At 35.2% G+C, this 19227-nt stretch overlaps 1 protein-coding gene across 1 annotated transcript in view; it reads left to right on the top strand.

Moving 5' to 3' along the window:
* The first annotated feature begins 4565 nt into the window (after positions 1-4565).
* The window catches only part of LOC123534259 (2-aminoethylphosphonate--pyruvate transaminase-like), a 29747-nt gene continuing 15085 nt past the window's right edge, over positions 4566-19227 (top strand). The window contains exons 1-6 of the mRNA XM_045316439.2: positions 4566-4635; positions 9379-9513; positions 10409-10546; positions 11779-11879; positions 13293-13533; positions 14019-14183. Coding sequence (XP_045172374.2) covers positions 9381-9513; positions 10409-10546; positions 11779-11879; positions 13293-13533; positions 14019-14183 — 778 coding nt within the window. The 5' untranslated portion in view covers positions 4566-4635; positions 9379-9380. The remainder of the gene's footprint in view (positions 4636-9378; positions 9514-10408; positions 10547-11778; positions 11880-13292; positions 13534-14018; positions 14184-19227) is intronic.

Raw genomic sequence — 19227 nt, 5'->3', positions numbered from 1 at the left:
GAATCAGGTTGCGGAGGATGGCTTACTAAGTATTTCATACTAGTCGTCAAACATTATTATGAGAAAATAGGCCTCGCCCATATAAAGGATTTTTGAAGATATTTCATATATCCAAAGCAGTATGAAATATTCTTTTAGCTCTTTGGTATATCCATCCGTCCGAGTGCAAGTCAAAAACATACCTAAACCAAAACGTATCCAAAATGTACTCATTTGTGAATGTCAGAATGTGCTCATTTGTGAATGTCAAAGTGTACCTATGTTTTTTAGGACTTGAACTACATTACCAATGGACCACCGCCATTCTACATCTTAGCTGATAAAATAAATGAAGAATGAATGAAGTAGACTCACTGCCGACATCAAAACACTTAAAAAACTATAGCGTGTTTATGCACCAGTGTTTGAATCGTTTGGTGAAACGTTTCATGGATCAGTGTTTAAATGATTTAGTTCAGTTTCAGTAAAATGGTGCATCCAGTACCTCTAACATTATGTACTTTGCATATCTGTCCGGACCAGTTGCCTTATGACGTTTCAGACCCGGCAACAACTTCAGCACTCCGTTTGTGTTCACCTGTATGGGAAGGGCATCTGGGTAGGGCGACTCTCCAAGGTCTGGAAGAGTGGAGTTGTCTTCCAAAGTGAATACGGAGGAGAACTGGTCATTCAATAGTTCCGCCTTGGTTATTGCATCGACGTGGTTGACGCTATTCTTCTTCAACGGTGCCACCCCTGTGTTGTCACTTTTCTGGCTCTTGACAAAAGAGTACAACTTCTTTGACTTGTCCTCAGTGACAAGATCTGTGACATACTTAGTGTATGCCGTCTTACACTCCTTCTTTACAGTGGTCTGCAAGGACTTGTACCTGTTCCAATCTCCTGTCTTGTTGGTTCTACGAGCTTTCTTATGCTTTCTTTTTTTCTACGTGATAGTCTGCAGATGGTTCTGTTGCACCAAGGTTGGCTGTGCCTTGACGAAGTCATTTTCGATGGTACAAAAGAGTTAAGAGTGGTTAGGTATTCATCTTTGAAGGTTGACCAGAGGCGGTTTATTGGAGTGGCAGTACTGTATGTGGCTGTGTACTGGGAGACGAATTCGGTCAGGTGCAATCTCATACTATCCACGTCTGCCCTATTCCATAGGTAGATGAGTCTGGGTACCGGTTTTCTTCTTGATGGTATGGTGTTTGCATCAACTAGGACGATGCCGCGGTCGCTGATGCTGGATATTGCTGTACACTTATTGAAAAGAAAGGACAACTTTCACAACTGCTAAGTTGATGAAGGTATGATTATCAATCAATGATTGTCTTCTTCTTCTTGTCGTTCGCGACTACACTGTCAGACCAGTAGCCTCGATGAAACTTGTGGTTTGCCGCAGATCCTCAATGCCTCCATACAGTTTCTGGTGGATTGAGGTATCTATCGTCCAAGTCGCAGCTCGCTCTTGGTCACGCCTTTTATATCTCTGAAGTATATGCTCCGCAGTCTGATCTTCTTCACCACATGGACAAGTTGGCGATGATGTCAGTCTGTATTTCTTGTACATATGAGCAATGAGCTTGTTGTGCCCTGAGCGGAGCCTGACCATCATCACTTGTTCAGACCGATCAAGGAGATGAAAAGCATCTTCCTCCATCCTTGGTCTCGTTAGTGCCTTGATGATGGTGACTTTCTCCATGTAACTCACAGGTTCTGTTGGTTGTTCTGACTGAGCTCCTAGCTTAGCCAGTTTGTCTGCCTCTTCATTGCCTGCAAGTCCACAATGGGATGGAATCCACTGAAGTGCTACTTTGAATGATTGAATGATTGTCAAATACATATATTTTGTTAAACATGTAACATCGTTTTTGTTATTTTTTCTTTCCCATCGTATAGGAGAGATCGCCGTGACGTCACATATTAACACCTGTTCATCTGGTGGTGGGCAAAACAAATGTTTTTAAATCGATTGTGTAAGGGATCAGAATTTTTAATTTTTAATAACATTTTCTTTTATTTATGGATTTTAAAAATTCAAAAAGTTTTGAAATGCTTACGATTTTCATATTTTCTCATTTAAATATCTTTTGAATAACCATTTTAAATGATATATGATTTTGATGGCGGCGTAGCGATGCTCCAAACTTTTAGAAAAAGCACTGTAAGTTTAGCCTTTGTAATTAATCCATTCTATTTCGAAATAATAATTAAAAGTAATCAATAAATTGCTTGTTTTTTTGTACTTTTAGCATGTGTAAATGTTGAGTTCTGCCAACCCGGGGCTAGAGGGCGTGGACGGTAGCATGCATTTCCACTGCCGTCCATGAACAGGCTCAATCAAACCGAGCCTGCAACATTTTCGTTTTTGTTGTGTTGAGCGACCTGTGGAGTTTCCACTTTTTCTATTTTATATCCTTTCCATTGATCAATAAATATTGATTTGTGTTTTAAGAAAGTTTAAGCCGTTAGAAAAACATCACTGTTTACAAAAAAAAACATGGACGCTCGGCGTCTGCCCACTTTAAGATAAGATAAGATAAGATTTATTTTGAGTCGGCAAGACAGCAATAATATAAAAACAAAGAAAAATACCAAACAGGGAGTGCCACGCACCAAAAGCGCAGCCTCCTCAAAACGAACCCCCCAGCACGCAAACACGTGCACCACACACACACACACACTCAAAGCTTACACATCAGGACAAAACGAACAACACACACACACACACACACACACTCAAAGCCAACACATAAGGACAAGATGAACAATAAGCATACACACACGCGCGCACACAAAGTCAACACACGAGGACAAAACGAACAAACAAAGGAACACAGTGGGGCACCGCCTTGGAACGGTCAGTGGCAAAAACACCACTGGGGAGCTTAAACCGGTTTATGGTGCGCACCCAACCTCACTCTTACCCCCACCATGTTCCAAAGACATGGGACAGTGTAAATAAAAGTAATCCCCTCCAGGTGAATCTGTAACACACGTAATGGAAACAAAAAGGCATGGCATGTAAAACACAAAAATGCTCGTGTATAAATATATAAAAAGCAAACCTTAAGAACCAAAAACGTATGTATTCAATGCCTTTTCAGAAGACAGAGCAACAAGAGAAACACCCTTAAGGGCCCGACGAAACAGGCCAGAAGACAAATATCAAAACAGTTCAGTCCAGTTCAAACATAAGCTCTTATGAGCTTTTACAACCGACTATGAATAACAAAGGTAAATATAATCAACATAAAAAGTAGAAAGAGCTGTAAGAGATGATAAATACATGAATTTAAGTAAAAACAGTTTGCAAAATACATCGATCATTTCTATTGCAGACAGTACAAATACATATATCAATATATAGGAATAAGATACTTAGGACTTAGTTTTTATAAAATAAAATATAATACATACTAAGCGAGCTTAAGAATAGCCGCTGGGCGTAAGACATTTCTTTTTTATTATTGAAAGATTTATAAGAATTCTAAAAGAATAAATTTTCAGTAACTAGAATGTTGCAACTTTAAGATTATGTAAAAAGCAAGTTAAGACAGGTAAATGTTCATGCCACACAAAGCACACATAAACAAAGCAATCAAACATGAAGCAGCAGTAATAAATAGTAATAATATGCAAAATCGCAAGCAAGCACATATAGAGTTAAGCAAAATCTGCGAGTTAGCACATATGAAGTTACAGGTTTCAATCAAATGTTTATTTTTTCATAAAAACACATTTTACAAGACGACAATACAATAGACTAACATACTGAAACTAATATGAACTTGACTACAATGATTATGACAAACAATAAACTTGTACACCTTAAGATGAAATAATGTTATAACATTGAATAGAATACAATGTAAATAAATGAAACAAATATTGTAAAGTGGCAAGGAAAAAGCACCCAGAGTGCAGCCATGCCAAGAAGGCGAGGCAATCCTCATCTGCAAGGCACTGACTACCACTGGGGTTCATTCACAAAAAGGTGGTACATACTGATTTTAGTTTTACATATGTGTAACAGAAACAGCAAACACATAAAGCGGGGCCTCCGTGGCCGAGTGGTTAAGGTCGCTGACTTCAAATCACTTGCCCCTCATCGATGTGGGTTCGAGCCTCACTCGAGGCGTTGAATTCTTCATGTGAGGAAGCCATCCAGCTGGCTTACGGAAGGTCGGTGGTTCTACCCAGGTGCCCGCTCGTGCTGAAATAATGCACGGATGGGCACCCCTGGGGTCTTCCTCCACCATTAAAGCTGGAAAGTCGCCATATGACCTAAAATGTGTCGGTGCGACGTTAAATCCAAAAAAAAAAAAAAACACACATAAAGCAGACATATGCACAAAGCTATCTTTATAGGCAAACAAAGAAATGCTTTTCTGTGCTGTGGTAATTTAAATACATACTGATAATTATAAGTTAACATATCATTTGTCTTATCAGTTCTAAAAATAGAAAGTACAACGGATTTGTATGTAAACACGATCTCAGCAGCCCATTATTTCACATTTTCTTTCGTCGTCCTCTTTGCGTTAAACCTTAATCCTTTTCGTATTTAATTTTCATTTCGCTGTTAAGGATTTATGCGGAAAGGGAGAAAACTCTAAAATAGGTCGCCAACACATCATATTAGTTTTCTCGGTAAGATAGATTGAATAGAAGCAACTGTAATGATGTCATTTTTCAGTTTTATGGACATATATTTTATTTACGAACATGCTTTACAAACATTTTAATTGCAGTATTGTAGTAAACATTACAGATGTGATAGATTGTTACTGGTTAAGACCTGATAAAAAATTTTCGGCTGTTTCGAAGATTCGGATAGAAAGAGAAGAAAAAAGTCACAAAATAGCTATAATCAGAATAATTCGACGTTAAGATTGTTTTATATTTGTTATGGGGCAATCTAAACCTCAAAACTTTAAAGGACCAAAATGATGGAAGTAGCTAGAAAACCCCTAACAGGCTTGTTTAGAGTGAGGTACGGATCCGTACCTCATATTGATTCATATTATCGGACCTCTAGCCAGCCCTGTAGGGGTTGTCTGGAGGTATGGTAACAGGACCTCTAGACTCCGGGTCTAGATTTATGTTAATATCAAATATAAAACAGTTATTATCCCACCCATTATCAATCAGTCATAACTTGTTTAAGTTGTCAGGAAACATAACAAAGCCCTCCTGTGCCAATTCTTCATTTTGAATGAGACTAATGCAATGCAATTAATTCCTGAATCCTTGAACCTTTATCTTTCAAGCTATGCAGTAAAAAAATTTACGTAAAGCTGATAAAGTTTTAAGCAGAAGATTTAAAGCTATAAAACTCTTAACATCCCATTATGCTTATCAAGTCGTGATCAGACTAAAAAGGAATTTGATTAACCACAGTTTGCTACTAATTGCACTTTAAAGGTCACTTTGTGAGAACTGCAAAAAAGACCTTTTTTGAATAACTTACCCGAGTTAACTATATTTTATAACTAATACAGGTTATAAAATGCTTGAAAAAGTAACTGAAATAGGTTACATAACTTAAAACAGTTACATCCCTGACTGATTATATGTTGCTCTCTTACCAACTCAAAATAAATGTTATCTTATCTTATCCAAATGGTTTATGAGGCAAAAGACAATCACACAGAACGCAGATCTATGCAGTTTCAGTTTCAACACATGTTGAGAATTTCTGCGATAAATCATTACAACATTTGTCTTATGCAATTATGATTCTCACAAGTGACACCCTCTTCAAGGATTTTTTGCAAAATATTGTTGCATTATTGAAAATCTCGGTTTTCTGTTATTGTCTTTCATCTTATAAACCATTGAGATGCGATTATGACCATTTTGCATTTGATTTTGACATATTTTGCATAATTAATTGTTATTGGTTTTATAGCTAATTCTTGATTTAGCTATATAGCTAATTTGTGACTTTTCTGGGACCTGCTCAAGAGGCGAGTATTATAACGTTCCGCTAGGGGTTTTAAGGAAAATTAACAGTTATCTATATATTTATCAAAAAGAGAGATGCAATTTTCTGACAACTTATATTTAGGAATTTATCCTTCATACTTTATACCGGAAAGGAAGTGTCTAACCGTCCAGTAACTGGATGCCTAACCTGCGTTTTAGCCATCTTGTAATAGACTTCCTCAAGAATAAGTACTAAATGATTCAGGACTGTTATTTACTAAAGATATGGACACTTATTTGCTAACAAAATTTTGTGTGATTTACTTTTAGTCATCTCGAATAAATCACTGCACTATTCAGCCGATCACAAGAAAATTTGCCAAGATCAACAGCAATCTCCACATTCAAAACTTTCAGAAAAACAGTACTTTTGAACTATTGAACTTCATAATTAATCCATTTTATTTCGAAATAATAGTCAAAATTAATTAATGAATTGCTTGTTTTCTAGCTTTCCATTCATTCAAACAATTACTTATAAACTTGTGTTTTAAGAATTAAAGTTTAGGCTGTTAGAAAAACATTACTTTTTACAAAATAACAAGGATGTTTGGCAATCTATGTTTTATCATTTCTAAAAATAGAATAATATCAATGGATTTGTATACAAACAGGGATCTCATTAATTTTGTTTTATCAGCTGAAAAATCGGTAATCTGAGATGATGATCAATATACTTTGGTATGTATTCACAAAATATTTTGTTGACAGATAAGTACAGATATCTTAAGATAACAGTTAAAAACTATTTAAAATCACTACTTATTCATTAAGAAATCAGATACCGGATTGCTAGAAAATCCCCTGAGGATTTGCTAGCCGTCCGGTGGCCGGACGGCTAGACACTTCCTACCGGAAAAGCCTGCTGATCAAGGTCTGCACTGTGGCTATTCAATCAATAAATTTTCAGTGAATACCCCTTTGAATAAGAAGTGGTTACTGCCCAAATTGAATTATGGACCAATCCATTTTAGAAATTTAGAAGTAAGACTTTAGTGTACATGACAAAACAAGATTGCGAATGTGTTTCTCATCGCATATTTTTACAAGTCTTTAAACAAAATTTGATATTTATGACAAGTACGGTTCATTAGGCCTATGTGTACACATCTTGTTATGGGTCAGTTGTACCAGCCTGGTTCAAACGAACCAGCCTGGCGCAAACAGGCCAGCTGTCTGACCTGTAGATTGATGAAGTATATCCCTGTCTGTTAAATACAAATGTAAAACTAGACATTATAATGAAATCAACATTTTACTTTTTATGCCCCCGAAGGGAGGCATATTAGTTTTCAACTGTCCGTTCGTTCGTCACAATGTTAACTTTTTCCACGAAGGCACTTTACTCGCGAACCACTGCACCCAGGTCCTTCAAACTTCACATGCTGATAGTACTTATTGAGTTCACGACCCCTACTGACTTTGGGGTCACCAGGTCAAAGGTCAAGGCCACAAGGGCCAATGTCAACTTTTTGCATGAAGGCACTTCTGTTCGTTAGTTCGTTCGTCACAACGTTAACTTTTTGCATGGAGGCACTTTACTCGCGAACCACTGCACCAAGGACCTTCAAACTTCACATGCTGATAGTACTTACTGAGTACACGACCCCTACTGACTTTGGGGTCAAAGGTCAAGGTCACAAGGGCAATGTTAACTTTTTGCATGAAGGCACTTTACTCGCGAACCACTGCACCCAGGACCTTCAAACTTCACGTGCTGATAGTGCTTATTGAGTACACAAACCCTACTGACTTTGGGGTCACCACATCAAAGGTCAAGGTCACAGGGGCTAGTGTTAACTTTTTGCATGATTACAGGGTTCATACGCGTCAGGGAAAAGTCAGGGAAAATTTTTTTTTTCAAGGTCAGGGAATTGTCAGGGAGTTTTACAAAATGTCAGGGAAATTTTGAAATTTGGAAAATGTCAGGGAATTTTCTGATCTGGTTAGGCAACAATTTGTAAAGGTTAAGGCAGTTTCTTCAAATATTTCCTTTTTCATGAAAGCTATCACACTTACAACAATTAAAGCATAATTTTAAATTATATGCATATATCTATATTCTACATATTTTTCAAATTCCATATAGAAGAAACTGAAAGGGATTTGCACCCCTTACCTCCTGAGCAAATCTGGTGATGGCTATATCTAATGATTCGATCCCCTTCTCTCCTGTATAGTGTCCATTACACATAGCCATTACTATATATACATACAAGGCTCCAATAACACAAACATATGGTCTTTATTTTACACAGTTTCAGTATTTGAAGAAGGATGTTTTTGTGATACTGGTACCTTGTAGACAATACCTTAAAGACATGCTTTTGCTACCAAGGTGTTTTGCATGGTATATATCCTATAGATGTTACTCTTTTTAATTGGTAATCAGAATGACAATTCCATTTTAATGTAATTTAGTAAAGCTATGTTCAGAAAAAACAGTTCTATTTGGCTAATATGTTCAGGTTTCCAAAAGTAATTGCTTTATTGTCTATTGGTCATAACATAAACATTTGTTTGTTTGAAACAGTGTATTTGATTACTTTTTAATGCATGATAATTCATGTCATTTTGCTTGCCAATGTGTTTTGTATAATCACCAGCTCCATATCCAGTTGATTTGGAATAAACAAACAAAATATTAAACAATGTAAATGTTTGTCAAAAAAGGACGTAAGGGTTGGCTGTAGGGGTGGTGGAGGCCAACATTCTATTTTTCATTTAAAATTGAACCACTAAATGTGCACATTTTAAAATAACAAAAGTCATACTAGGTGACTTGGTTTGTATCGTACCGAACCAAAAATGCTTTCATGTCAGGGAAAAGTCAGGGAAATGTCAGGGAATTTTGTCTGAAAGAATGTGTATGAACCATGATGAAGGCACTTTACCCGCGAACCACTGCACCCAGGACCTTCAAACTTCACATGCTAATAGTACTTATTGAGTACACGACCCCTTTTGACTTTGGGGTCCCCAGGTCAAAGGTCAAGGCGTTGCGGGGGCATTTGTCACCATTAGTGACAGCTCTTATTAAATACTGTCGTGTGAGGGGATGGGAGGAATGGGCAGGTAAAATTAAAAAATTTCATAAAAAAAGTAAGGAAACATGCTTTTCTAAAATAGGTCTTACCCTATGTAATGGGTCTTCTTATTCCTTACAAATTTCTTAACACATTGAAGAAAAACTGAAAAGTTCTTATAATGTTGCGTAAATGTGATTTTTGAGCTTTAACCTCAAACCTTGCCCATCGTGAGATCTTTCTCACATGACTTGCACCTCCATAATATAATCTTTGATGATTTTGTAGAGTAAGATGTAGAAAAAGGAGCAGAGCTTAAGTTGGCTGGCCTCAGTAGCTACTTCTGTACATATTTTTGTACGATTTTCTCGTATTTCAGTAATGGCTCTGCAGAGATCAGTTTGCAGACTGGTACATTCATATGGATTAAGAGAGATACATCTGTTGTGCCCAGTCAGTGCCACACATTTTTGCCCTTCCAGACTGATGTCAAAATCATCAATAAAAATGTCAGGTATATATAATATTCTTAGGATACTTTGCATTTAGTAGTAATAATGACTGAACTTTGAAGCTGTTTTGAGCTGTGTTACTCGAGTCCTGTGTTACCTTTATGTTGGTTGACACAGTGACTTGACACCTTCCATCTCCAAGTCCAAACATTGTGATGTTTTGTATGTGGAGACCTCTTAGAATATGCTGTTGGTACCCTATATGTTATATTTAAATGTTAATTGTTATTATTTTATGTGAAACAAAACGAAATAATTACACTGATGTAGAATCCATACAACTAGTTTTTCAGAAGAATTTGATATGTCAGACTCAGAACACCAACAAGGGTAGTGGTCAATGTAAAGCGATAAAAATCTCAACCAAAAGAGTTTTGCAGATATTATAACTAGGCATAAGGAATTGGCAATGAAAATACTGAATTATGAAATACTGGTAGGATTGTCCATTAATTTATGCTGAATTAAGTAGTTAGTTCCATTACAAAATGGCACTTGTTATTTAGTGAACTACTGTGAAATCCTTTAAATCATGGTTTGGGCTAAGATGGCTATTTTATGGGGATGTAAATCCATGGATTTTCACTTTTGAACATTAAAGGATTGGGAATTTTGCTTTTTTTGTAGGGATAAAATTTTGTGGATTGACTCAGCCACTAAATCAATGAAAAGTAGTCCCCCACCAAAATTTATGATATTACAGTATGTATTTGTTGGGTTTTATATTACTTTTAGGGTCTCTTGCTAATAATTCAGTTTCCTGGGATATTCCATGTACTCATATCACAGAATTTACAATCAGTATATTTGCAAGAGTTGTCTGTTTTAGTCATAAAATGTTCTTAAACGATTTTAAATTATATCTTAGAACTGGTAATTTATATATTGTTTTTGCAGACAAGAAGCTATTTACACCAGGCCCACTAGGAACTTCGTCAACTGTGAAATCTGCCATGCTGAGAGACCTTGGCTCTAGAGATGTGGAATTTATTCAGCTGATTAAGACAATAAGAAGTAAACTGGTACAAATTGCAGGTAATATAGCAATCAGTCTACTGTGAAATCACTTAATTTTGTGGTTTTTGGCCAGAATGGCTGTTTTCTGGGGATATGACTTTGAGGGTTTCACATTTTGAGCAGAAATTCACTTGTTCATTGGTGTTTACTGTAAAAGAAAAATTTTCGCGAGGGTTTAATTTTCGCCTACAACTCGCAGAAATTAATCCTCATGTTAATATTTACCATTAGTATAATTCAAATTAAAGTAGGATACCATTTAAACAAATTCGCAAATATTAAACCTCGCAGACATACTCAAAATTTCAAATTTGCGAAATTTTGACCCAGAGAAAATATGTGATTTTACAGTAATTTAGTGGACTGATAGTCTGATACAAGAATGAAATCCACAAAATTTATGATTTCACACTATCAGTTATGTAGGTTTTCAGTCAGTTTATCCTGAGAATTCAAGAATTACTCTCCTAAATGTTACATTTAATTTGATGATTTAAGGCAATGATGCCTTTAACATCAAAGTTACTACTCAAATCTTTCACACATTTAAAGTTTCATTAAGCTTAATTTATGTCAAAAACAGATAAAGCAGCTGTCCAAATAGAGAATGTGCAAGATGACATGGTTAGAAAAGCACTACTTCTGTATCGCACATGAATTTTTAATGTCAGAGCATTAAAGGGAGGTAATCAAAAACAGTGGATTCAGTCATATTTCCTACATGGAATGTAAACGTCAAATTTTAGTCCATGGAAAATGAATGAGAAAACAGTCATCAAAAAAATTATTTAACAAGGATGATATGTATTTTTTTAATGTAACAAAAAATATGGCAGCCACACAATAAATATCGAGGTATACTAATGACCATTCAAGCAGTTGAAAAGTAGTTCAAAATAGTACCGGTATGTACTGATTTGCCCTCCATATGACAAGTTGGACCCGGATGGATATTTTTCAAATTTCAGGCATATATCAGGGTTCAGATTGTGATGAAAACTTCAAGCTTATTTGAACCACTCTCAAGTCTGCTGTCTTGAATAACCAGTACTGGAGAATGCATGGTCATGATCCCAGTGGGTCTCGAACCCATGACCCTTGGGCACGTTGGGTTGAGCGGCAGACACCTTAACCACTAGATCACCACTCCCCATTACATGCCAGTGTTTCTTTCCTGCTGATAGAAAGTTTTTAGAGGAATAGACATTATTTTACTAAGACTAATAGGTTCTGATATTTTATTGTTGAAGGTGTGTCTACCTCCACTTTTACTGCAGTACCAATGCAAGGAAGTGGAACATTTGCTATAGAATCTGTCTTCCAAACTGCCACACCAAAATCAGGTGCAAAGGTAATCACAACAGTTGATATATCTTTAACTTGAGCTAGGACAAGAAATAGAGACTGCAGATTCTTGACTTGCAGTCCTTGGAAGCCAAGTGTTTAATCACTGTCTCTATATTGCTGTTAGTTTTTGTGCTAATAGAGTCTAATTTCACCATGTGAGTAATTCAGCTCAATTGTGAAAGATGTTTTGTTTTATCCTCTGATTGAAGTAGTGCCCATTAGGTGCTAAGAGGCTTTCTCCTACAACATAAACTAAACAGTTCAGGAGAATATCAACTTGAATGTGTGTTGATCAAATTCTGTTAACTAACTCGACATCAGGTTTTTCAATCCTTTTGTACAGAGCCTTTATATTTCTATTGTAAATGCTAGCATGTTTTATGCCCCTGTCCCGCATTGAAAGAGAGGCTATAAAGTACTGTTTTGCCCATGCTGGTCAGGCATTATTGTAGTATGGTACATATAAACTTAATCCATATCAAAATTGCTAGAAAGGATAAAACCCGGTTTAAAAAATCTGGAACGAAATACACCAAAAATAGTGGATTTGTGTTGTTGTTGCGACTGTGGAAAGGCCATTTTTAGCTCATCTGATTTTTTGGGAAAAAAATGATGAGTTATTGTCTTCACTTGATCGGTGTTGGCGTCAGCATTGCCTGGTTAAGTTTTATGTTTAGGTCAGCTTTTCTCCTAAACTATCAAAGGTATTGCTTTGAAACTTGCAACACTTGTTCACCATCAATAGCTGACCCAGTACAGCAAGAAACATAACTCCATCCTGCTTTTTGCAAGAATTATGGCCCCTTTTGGACTTACAAAAATACCAGATTTCTTGGTTAAGTTTTATGTTTAGGTCAACTTTTCTCCTAAATTATCAAAGCTATTGCTTTGAAACTTGCAACACTTGTCCACCATCATAAGCCAACTCTGTACATCAAGAAACATAACTCCATCCTGCTTTTTTCAAGAATTATGGCCCCTTTTGGACTTAGAAAATCAGATTTCTTGGTTAAGTTTTATGTTTAGGTCAGCTTTTCTCATAAACTATCAAAGCTACTGCTTTAAAACTTGCAACACTTGTTCACCATCAATAGCTGACCCTGGACAGCAAGAAACATAACTCCATCCTGCTTTTTGCAAGAATTATGGCCATTTTTGGACTTAGAAAATCATGGGTAGGAAATTGTTTCTATTATACAAAAAAGTCAGATGAGCAAGGTGGTGCTCTTGTTGAATTATGAAGTAGCTGTTTTATAACTGTGAAGTAGCCGAGTATCAGCCTTTGTTTGATAGTGAAAAAAAAGCCCTAGTTTATAACAAACTCTGGATATAATATACACATTCTGTTGTTCCCAAGGATTTCCCTATAACTTGTGTAACTGTAATGTGTTTTACAAACAGCATTCCTTTTATTCAGGTGCTAGTTTTTGAAAATGGAGCATATGGGAAGCGCCTGGGTAAAGTATGTGAAGTTATGGGTGTGGATGTAGATGTTGTCAGTTTTCCAGAGAATGACTATGTTGACATTAATAAAGTGGAGAGTATTGTACAGGGAGACAACTCTTACACACTGGTTGCCATGGTGCATTGTGAAACCAGTTCAGGGGTGATAAATCCTGTAGAAGATGTTGGAAAGATAGTTAAACAATATCTTCCAGGTAAATCATGTGGTAGTTTGTTTTCATAATAAAATGCATAACTGGGACAAAGTTTGTTTTTAACATGTTCTAAAAACACTGTTCAAGTTTTTGTAGAATAACTGCAATTTCATGATTATATTTAAATGGAAATAGTTGGATAGCTGTTTGAGTGATGTCTGCATGAAAACTGCATCCAGACATTGTTCAGAGTACAAACTTTGAATTGAATATGGAAATAAAATATGTCCTGTCTGTTGGGCTGTTATCCTTCTATTAAAAAATGATACCTATATTTACTTAGAATTTATATAGGGTTTATTTAAGTTCATTATTCGCTTCAATTTTTGGTCCAGAAAAAAAACAACACACGGAACAGATTGTTAGTAGTTCTTCACAGAAAAAGTAACTGTTAAGTTTTTAAAAAAATATTTTTAGCACAAAAATACTCAAAAGGAATAGAGGTGCCAGATGTCATTTAATCATTTCTTGTCTTTTTTTTTCAGAAAGTGATTTCTTTGTGGATGCAATGAGTAGTTTTGGTGCTATACCTCTAGATCTACAGAGTGCTAAAGTAGATTATCTAGTCAGTTCTGTAAACAAATGCCTTGAGGGAGTTCCTGGATTTTCCTATGCCATAGCCAGACTTAGTAAACTACGTACTTGTAAAGGTTTGTATTTTTTTCAACCATTTTGGCCTCCCTGGCAGAGTGGTTAAGGTTGCTGTAGAAAACCATTATAAAAAGTTATATTCTTATAAACAGACAGAAAATATAGCATTAGAGAATATTCTAAATGTTGAAGGCATACCTAAACTTAATGAAGAAGAAAAAAATTCATGACAAGGGCATTTGAGTTATGGTGAGATGTTGGCAAGTCTTAAAAAAATGTCCAATAACTCATCACCTGGTAGCAGTGGTTTTACAACAGAATTCTTTAAGTTTTTCTGCATAGATATTGGTCATTTTCTTGTTAGGTCAGTTAACCATGCTTTTGGTACAGGTGAACTATCAGTCACTTTAAAACAAGGGGTCATCACCTGTATTCCAAAAGGAAATAAAGATAAACAATATATAAAAAATTGGCGTCCAATATCACTATTAAATGTATCGTATAAAATTGCATCCGCAAGTATTGCCCAACGTTTAAAACTAGTGTTACATAAATTGATTAGTGAAGACCAGACAGGCTTTTTACCGGGCAGGTATATAGGAGACAACATAAGGCTAATCTATGACATAATGTACTTTACAGAAAAAAATAATATACCTGGCATGCTTTTACTACTGGATTTTGCTACCGCTTTTGACTCTCTGTCATGGTCATACATGTATAAAACTCTAAAATTATTTAATTTTGGTGAAAATTTCATCAAGTGGATTAAGCTTTTCTACAATGATATTCAATCCTGTGTTATTATAAACGGTCATCTTTCAGATTGGTTCCATATTCACCGTGGATATCGTCAGGGGGACTCGCTGTCCCCTTATATTTTTATACTCTGTGCTGAAGTCCTTTCAGTTATGCTAAAACAAAACCTAAGAATAAATGGTATTAATCTTAATAATTCTGAATTTCTACTGTCACAATATGCGGATGACACAACTGTACTATTAGATGGAAGTGAAGTATCTCTCAGAAACACAATGCTAACATTAAACTACTATGCCAAAATTTCTGGATTATGTATTAATGTGGAAAAAACAAAAGCTGTTTGGATAGGAGCAAGGAAAAATAGTCATTTAAGGTTATGTACTGATTTGGGTCTACATTGGGAACAAGAACAATTTAAATTACTGGGTGTAACATTTACACTAAATTTGAATAATATTGTTATTGCAAGTTACTATTCAAAAATAGAGGAAATTAAAAACTCATTAACACAATGGTCTAAAAGAATGATCACACCAATAGGCAAGAATATAGTTATTAAGACGTTAGCTATGTCAAAATTGAATCACCTAATATTAAGTTTACCAAACCCAAACATAGAGATAACTAAATCAATACAAAACCTATTTTATAAGTTTTTGTTGAATTCTGGACCTGATAAGATAAAGAGAACTGTCATAACGCAGACTTATGATTATGGTGGCATTAGAGTGGTGAACTTAGAAACCTTTATGACATCTCTTAAATTACATGGCTTAGAAGGTACCTGACCTATAATACTAAATACTTCAACTTTATCTCACAGATATATCCATTTCTTAATACATTTCACAGTTTTGGTGCTGACTTCTTAAAAAACAAACTACATAATGTGAAAAATGCTTTCTGGAAAGACGTTTTTCAGGGATATATAAAACTCAGCATGCAATATCCAAAATCATGGAAAGATTTCTGTGTTTTACCAGTTTGGCATAATAGTATGTTTAAAATAGGAGGAGCAAGTTACTATTTTTCGAGATTCTCTAGATGACTTCCTGGATAGAAATGGAAGTCTGTTATCATTTAACAGTTTTATAAATTTATATAATATTCAAACTAATTTTCTTCAGTACCAAAGTATAGTTGAATCTATTAGGGAATTTTTAGATAAATTAAGATTTCCTCATTATGCCGTCAGAGAGCAAAATCCTCTGCAACCATTACCAATAAAAATCATTCAGAGTGCAAAAAAAGGTTGTAGGTGTATTTATGACTTTTTGTTAAACTTTCATAAGTTACCAGATTCAAGTAGAAAATGGAGAGACAAATTAAATTTAAATGCTGATTTCAATTGGAAGTTTATATATAAATCTCCATTTGCAATAACAAAGGACCCAAAACTTCAGTGGTTTCAGTCCAAAATAAATCACAGAATTATTGGCACAAACTATTTATTAGAAAAAATGAGGAAAAGAAATGATAATCTCTGTACTCTATGTCACAATGACTCAGAAACTATAGAGCATCTATTTGTAGACTGTCAAATTTCACTAACATTTTGGGAAGAAGTCAAAAGATGGATAAAAAGAAAATGTCCTGATGCAGATATTGACTGGTCAATATCAGATATTTTATTAGGTAATTCAAATTTCAGTGCAGCTACTCTATTAATATTATTAATGCTGCTTGGAAAATACACTATTTATCAAAGTAAATTTAAGGAGGCGGTTCCTACCTTACAAATGTTTATTAATAGTTTAAGAATACATTTGAAAACTGAGAAGTATGTTGCTAAAAAAACCCAAAACATGAATAGCTTTGATAGAAAATGGAAAAGTTTTAGGACTCTATTTGTAGATGGTGAAGTGTAACACGTGGGTCTGGGGCTTCATAGTGACTGCGCCTGTTGTCTTTTTTTTTTCTTTGTTCTGTTTTTATTTCTGAATAAAAAATTAACTTAGGTCTGAATTACATGCTATCTATGAAACATCAGCTTTTCATTAATGGATATTTTTACTGACTCTTTTCCATTCTGACCTTGTACTTTTTAAACTACATTTTTTCTCCTTTTTTTCACATATAACTTGTTGAATAAGTTATTTTAGAGAAGATATGCAACTCTGCAATCTCCACCGAAAAGTATCTGTTAGAGTTTTTCTCCCCTAGATCAATATCATGTTAGTGATAAAAAACCTTGCAGTTAAGCCAAGCGAGGTAACTATGTATGCTTATTAAGCCGCTAATTTATTGTGTGTAATTGGATTTCTGGAACCTACTCGTCAATTTGTCCTTGTTATTTTCATACTCGTTTCTTTTTCTTTCGAGCAAGGATAACAAATTATAATACAACTATTAACAATATTAATGTAGACTCAGACATTGCAAGTTAAGTTTATTTACTGATAAGTTACTCAAACAGCATTTGAAAAACTATCTGATCATGTGTACGGTCTTTTCACTGTTAATATATTATTAGTCTATCTTTTTAGAATGGTTTCCATATGAATACAAGATGATACTACTTGATAATAATGAACAATGTTTATTTGCTTAGACATGTACATTTATACACTGTTTATGTAGGTAAATTTATTTCTTTTTAGCTCATCTGATTTTTTGAAAAAAAATGATGAGTTATTGTCATCACTTGAGCGGTTGTCGGCGTCGGCGTTGCCTGGTTAAGTTTTATGTTTAGGTCAGCTTTTCTCCTAAACTATCAAAGCTATTGCTTTGAAACTTGGAATACTTGTTCACCATCATAAGCTGACCCTGTATAGCAAGAAACATAACTCCATCTTGCATTTTGCAAGATTTATGGCCCCTTTTGTACTTAGAAAATATCAGATTTCTTGGTTAAGTTTTATGTTTAGGTCAACTTTTCTCCTAAACTATCAAAGCTATTGCTTTGAAACTTGGAATACTTGTTCACCATCATAAGCAGACCCTGTACATCAAGAAACATAACTCCATCTTGCTTTTTGCAAGATTTATTGCCCCTTTTGGACTTAGAAAATCAGTTTTCTTGGTTAAGTTTTATGTTTAGGTCAGCTTTTATCCAAAACTATCAAAGCTATTGCTTTGAAACTTGCAACACTTGTTCACCATCATAAGTTGATCCTGTACAGCAAGAAACATAACTCCATCCTGCTTTTTGCAAGATTAATGGCCCCTTTTGGACTTAGAAAATATCAGATTTCTTGGTTAAGTTTTATGTTTAGGTCAACTTTTTCTCTTAAACTATCTAAGCTATTGCTTTGAAACTTGCAACACTTGTTCACCATCATAAGCTGACTCTGTACAGCAAGCAACATAACTCCATCCTGCTTTTTGCAATAATTATTGCCCCTTTTGGACTTAGAAAATCATTTTCTTGGTTGAGTATTATGTTTAAGTCAACTTTTCTCATATACTATCAAAGCTATTGCTTTAAAACTTGCAACAGTTTTTCACCATCATAAGTGGACACTGTACATCAAGAAACATAACTCTATTCTGCTTTTTGCAAGAATGATGGCCCTTTTTAGACTTAGAAAATCATGGGTAGGACAATATTTCTATTACACAAAAAAAATCAGATGAGCGTCAGCACCCGCAAGGCGGTGCTCTTGTTTGAATAGACGTGTACACTTTCAAAAAAATCTTGTTTATGTAGGTAGAATTATTTCTTCAGCTACGCTTGATATTCTATGTAAATATCTTTTTTGGCACATAAAATCAATGTTTGTGATGAATGTATGATACTTTGGATGTGGAAATGGAAATAAATTATAAAAAAAAAGGTTGCTGACTTCGAATCTCTTGCCCCTCACTGATGTGGGTTCGAAACCTTGTTTGGATATTAGAATTCTATTTGAGGAAGTCATCTAACTGGCTTATGGAAGGTCAGTGGTTCTATCCAGGTGCCATTTATGCCTGAAATGTTCTCCAGTGGGTACCTGGGATCTTCCGCCTCTTATCAAAAGCTGGAAAAATTACCAGCTGACCTCAGTTTTGGCAGTCCTATAAGCACTTAGGCAATGCTGTAGAAAAAGACCCTTTATCTGTGATGTGCACTTAGCTAGATAAGTATGACAGGATATATTCTTTGAAAAGAGCGTCGTTTGATACTTTATAGAATAGTATTAATCTTCTTAGAATCAATAAACTTGGCTTGAGTGATTTGGTTTGAAGGTTATAAATTGTGAGTTGATGACCAGTCTCACAATGCTGCTTTGCCATTGGTCGGTTTCAAAAATGTGCTAAGAAACAACCAATCAGATGCTGGATTTAGGAGACTGTTCTCTTGTTGCATTTATTGCATATGCCAAAAGATCATAAAGGTATATAAACAACTTAAGGTTTTTA

Source organism: Mercenaria mercenaria, chromosome 1 (genome assembly GCF_021730395.1).
Source record: "Mercenaria mercenaria strain notata chromosome 1, MADL_Memer_1, whole genome shotgun sequence".
NCBI lineage: Eukaryota > Metazoa > Mollusca > Bivalvia > Venerida > Veneridae > Mercenaria > Mercenaria mercenaria.
Note: the sequence above shows the minus strand (reverse complement) of the source record. Positions and strands in the feature narration are given on the sequence as shown.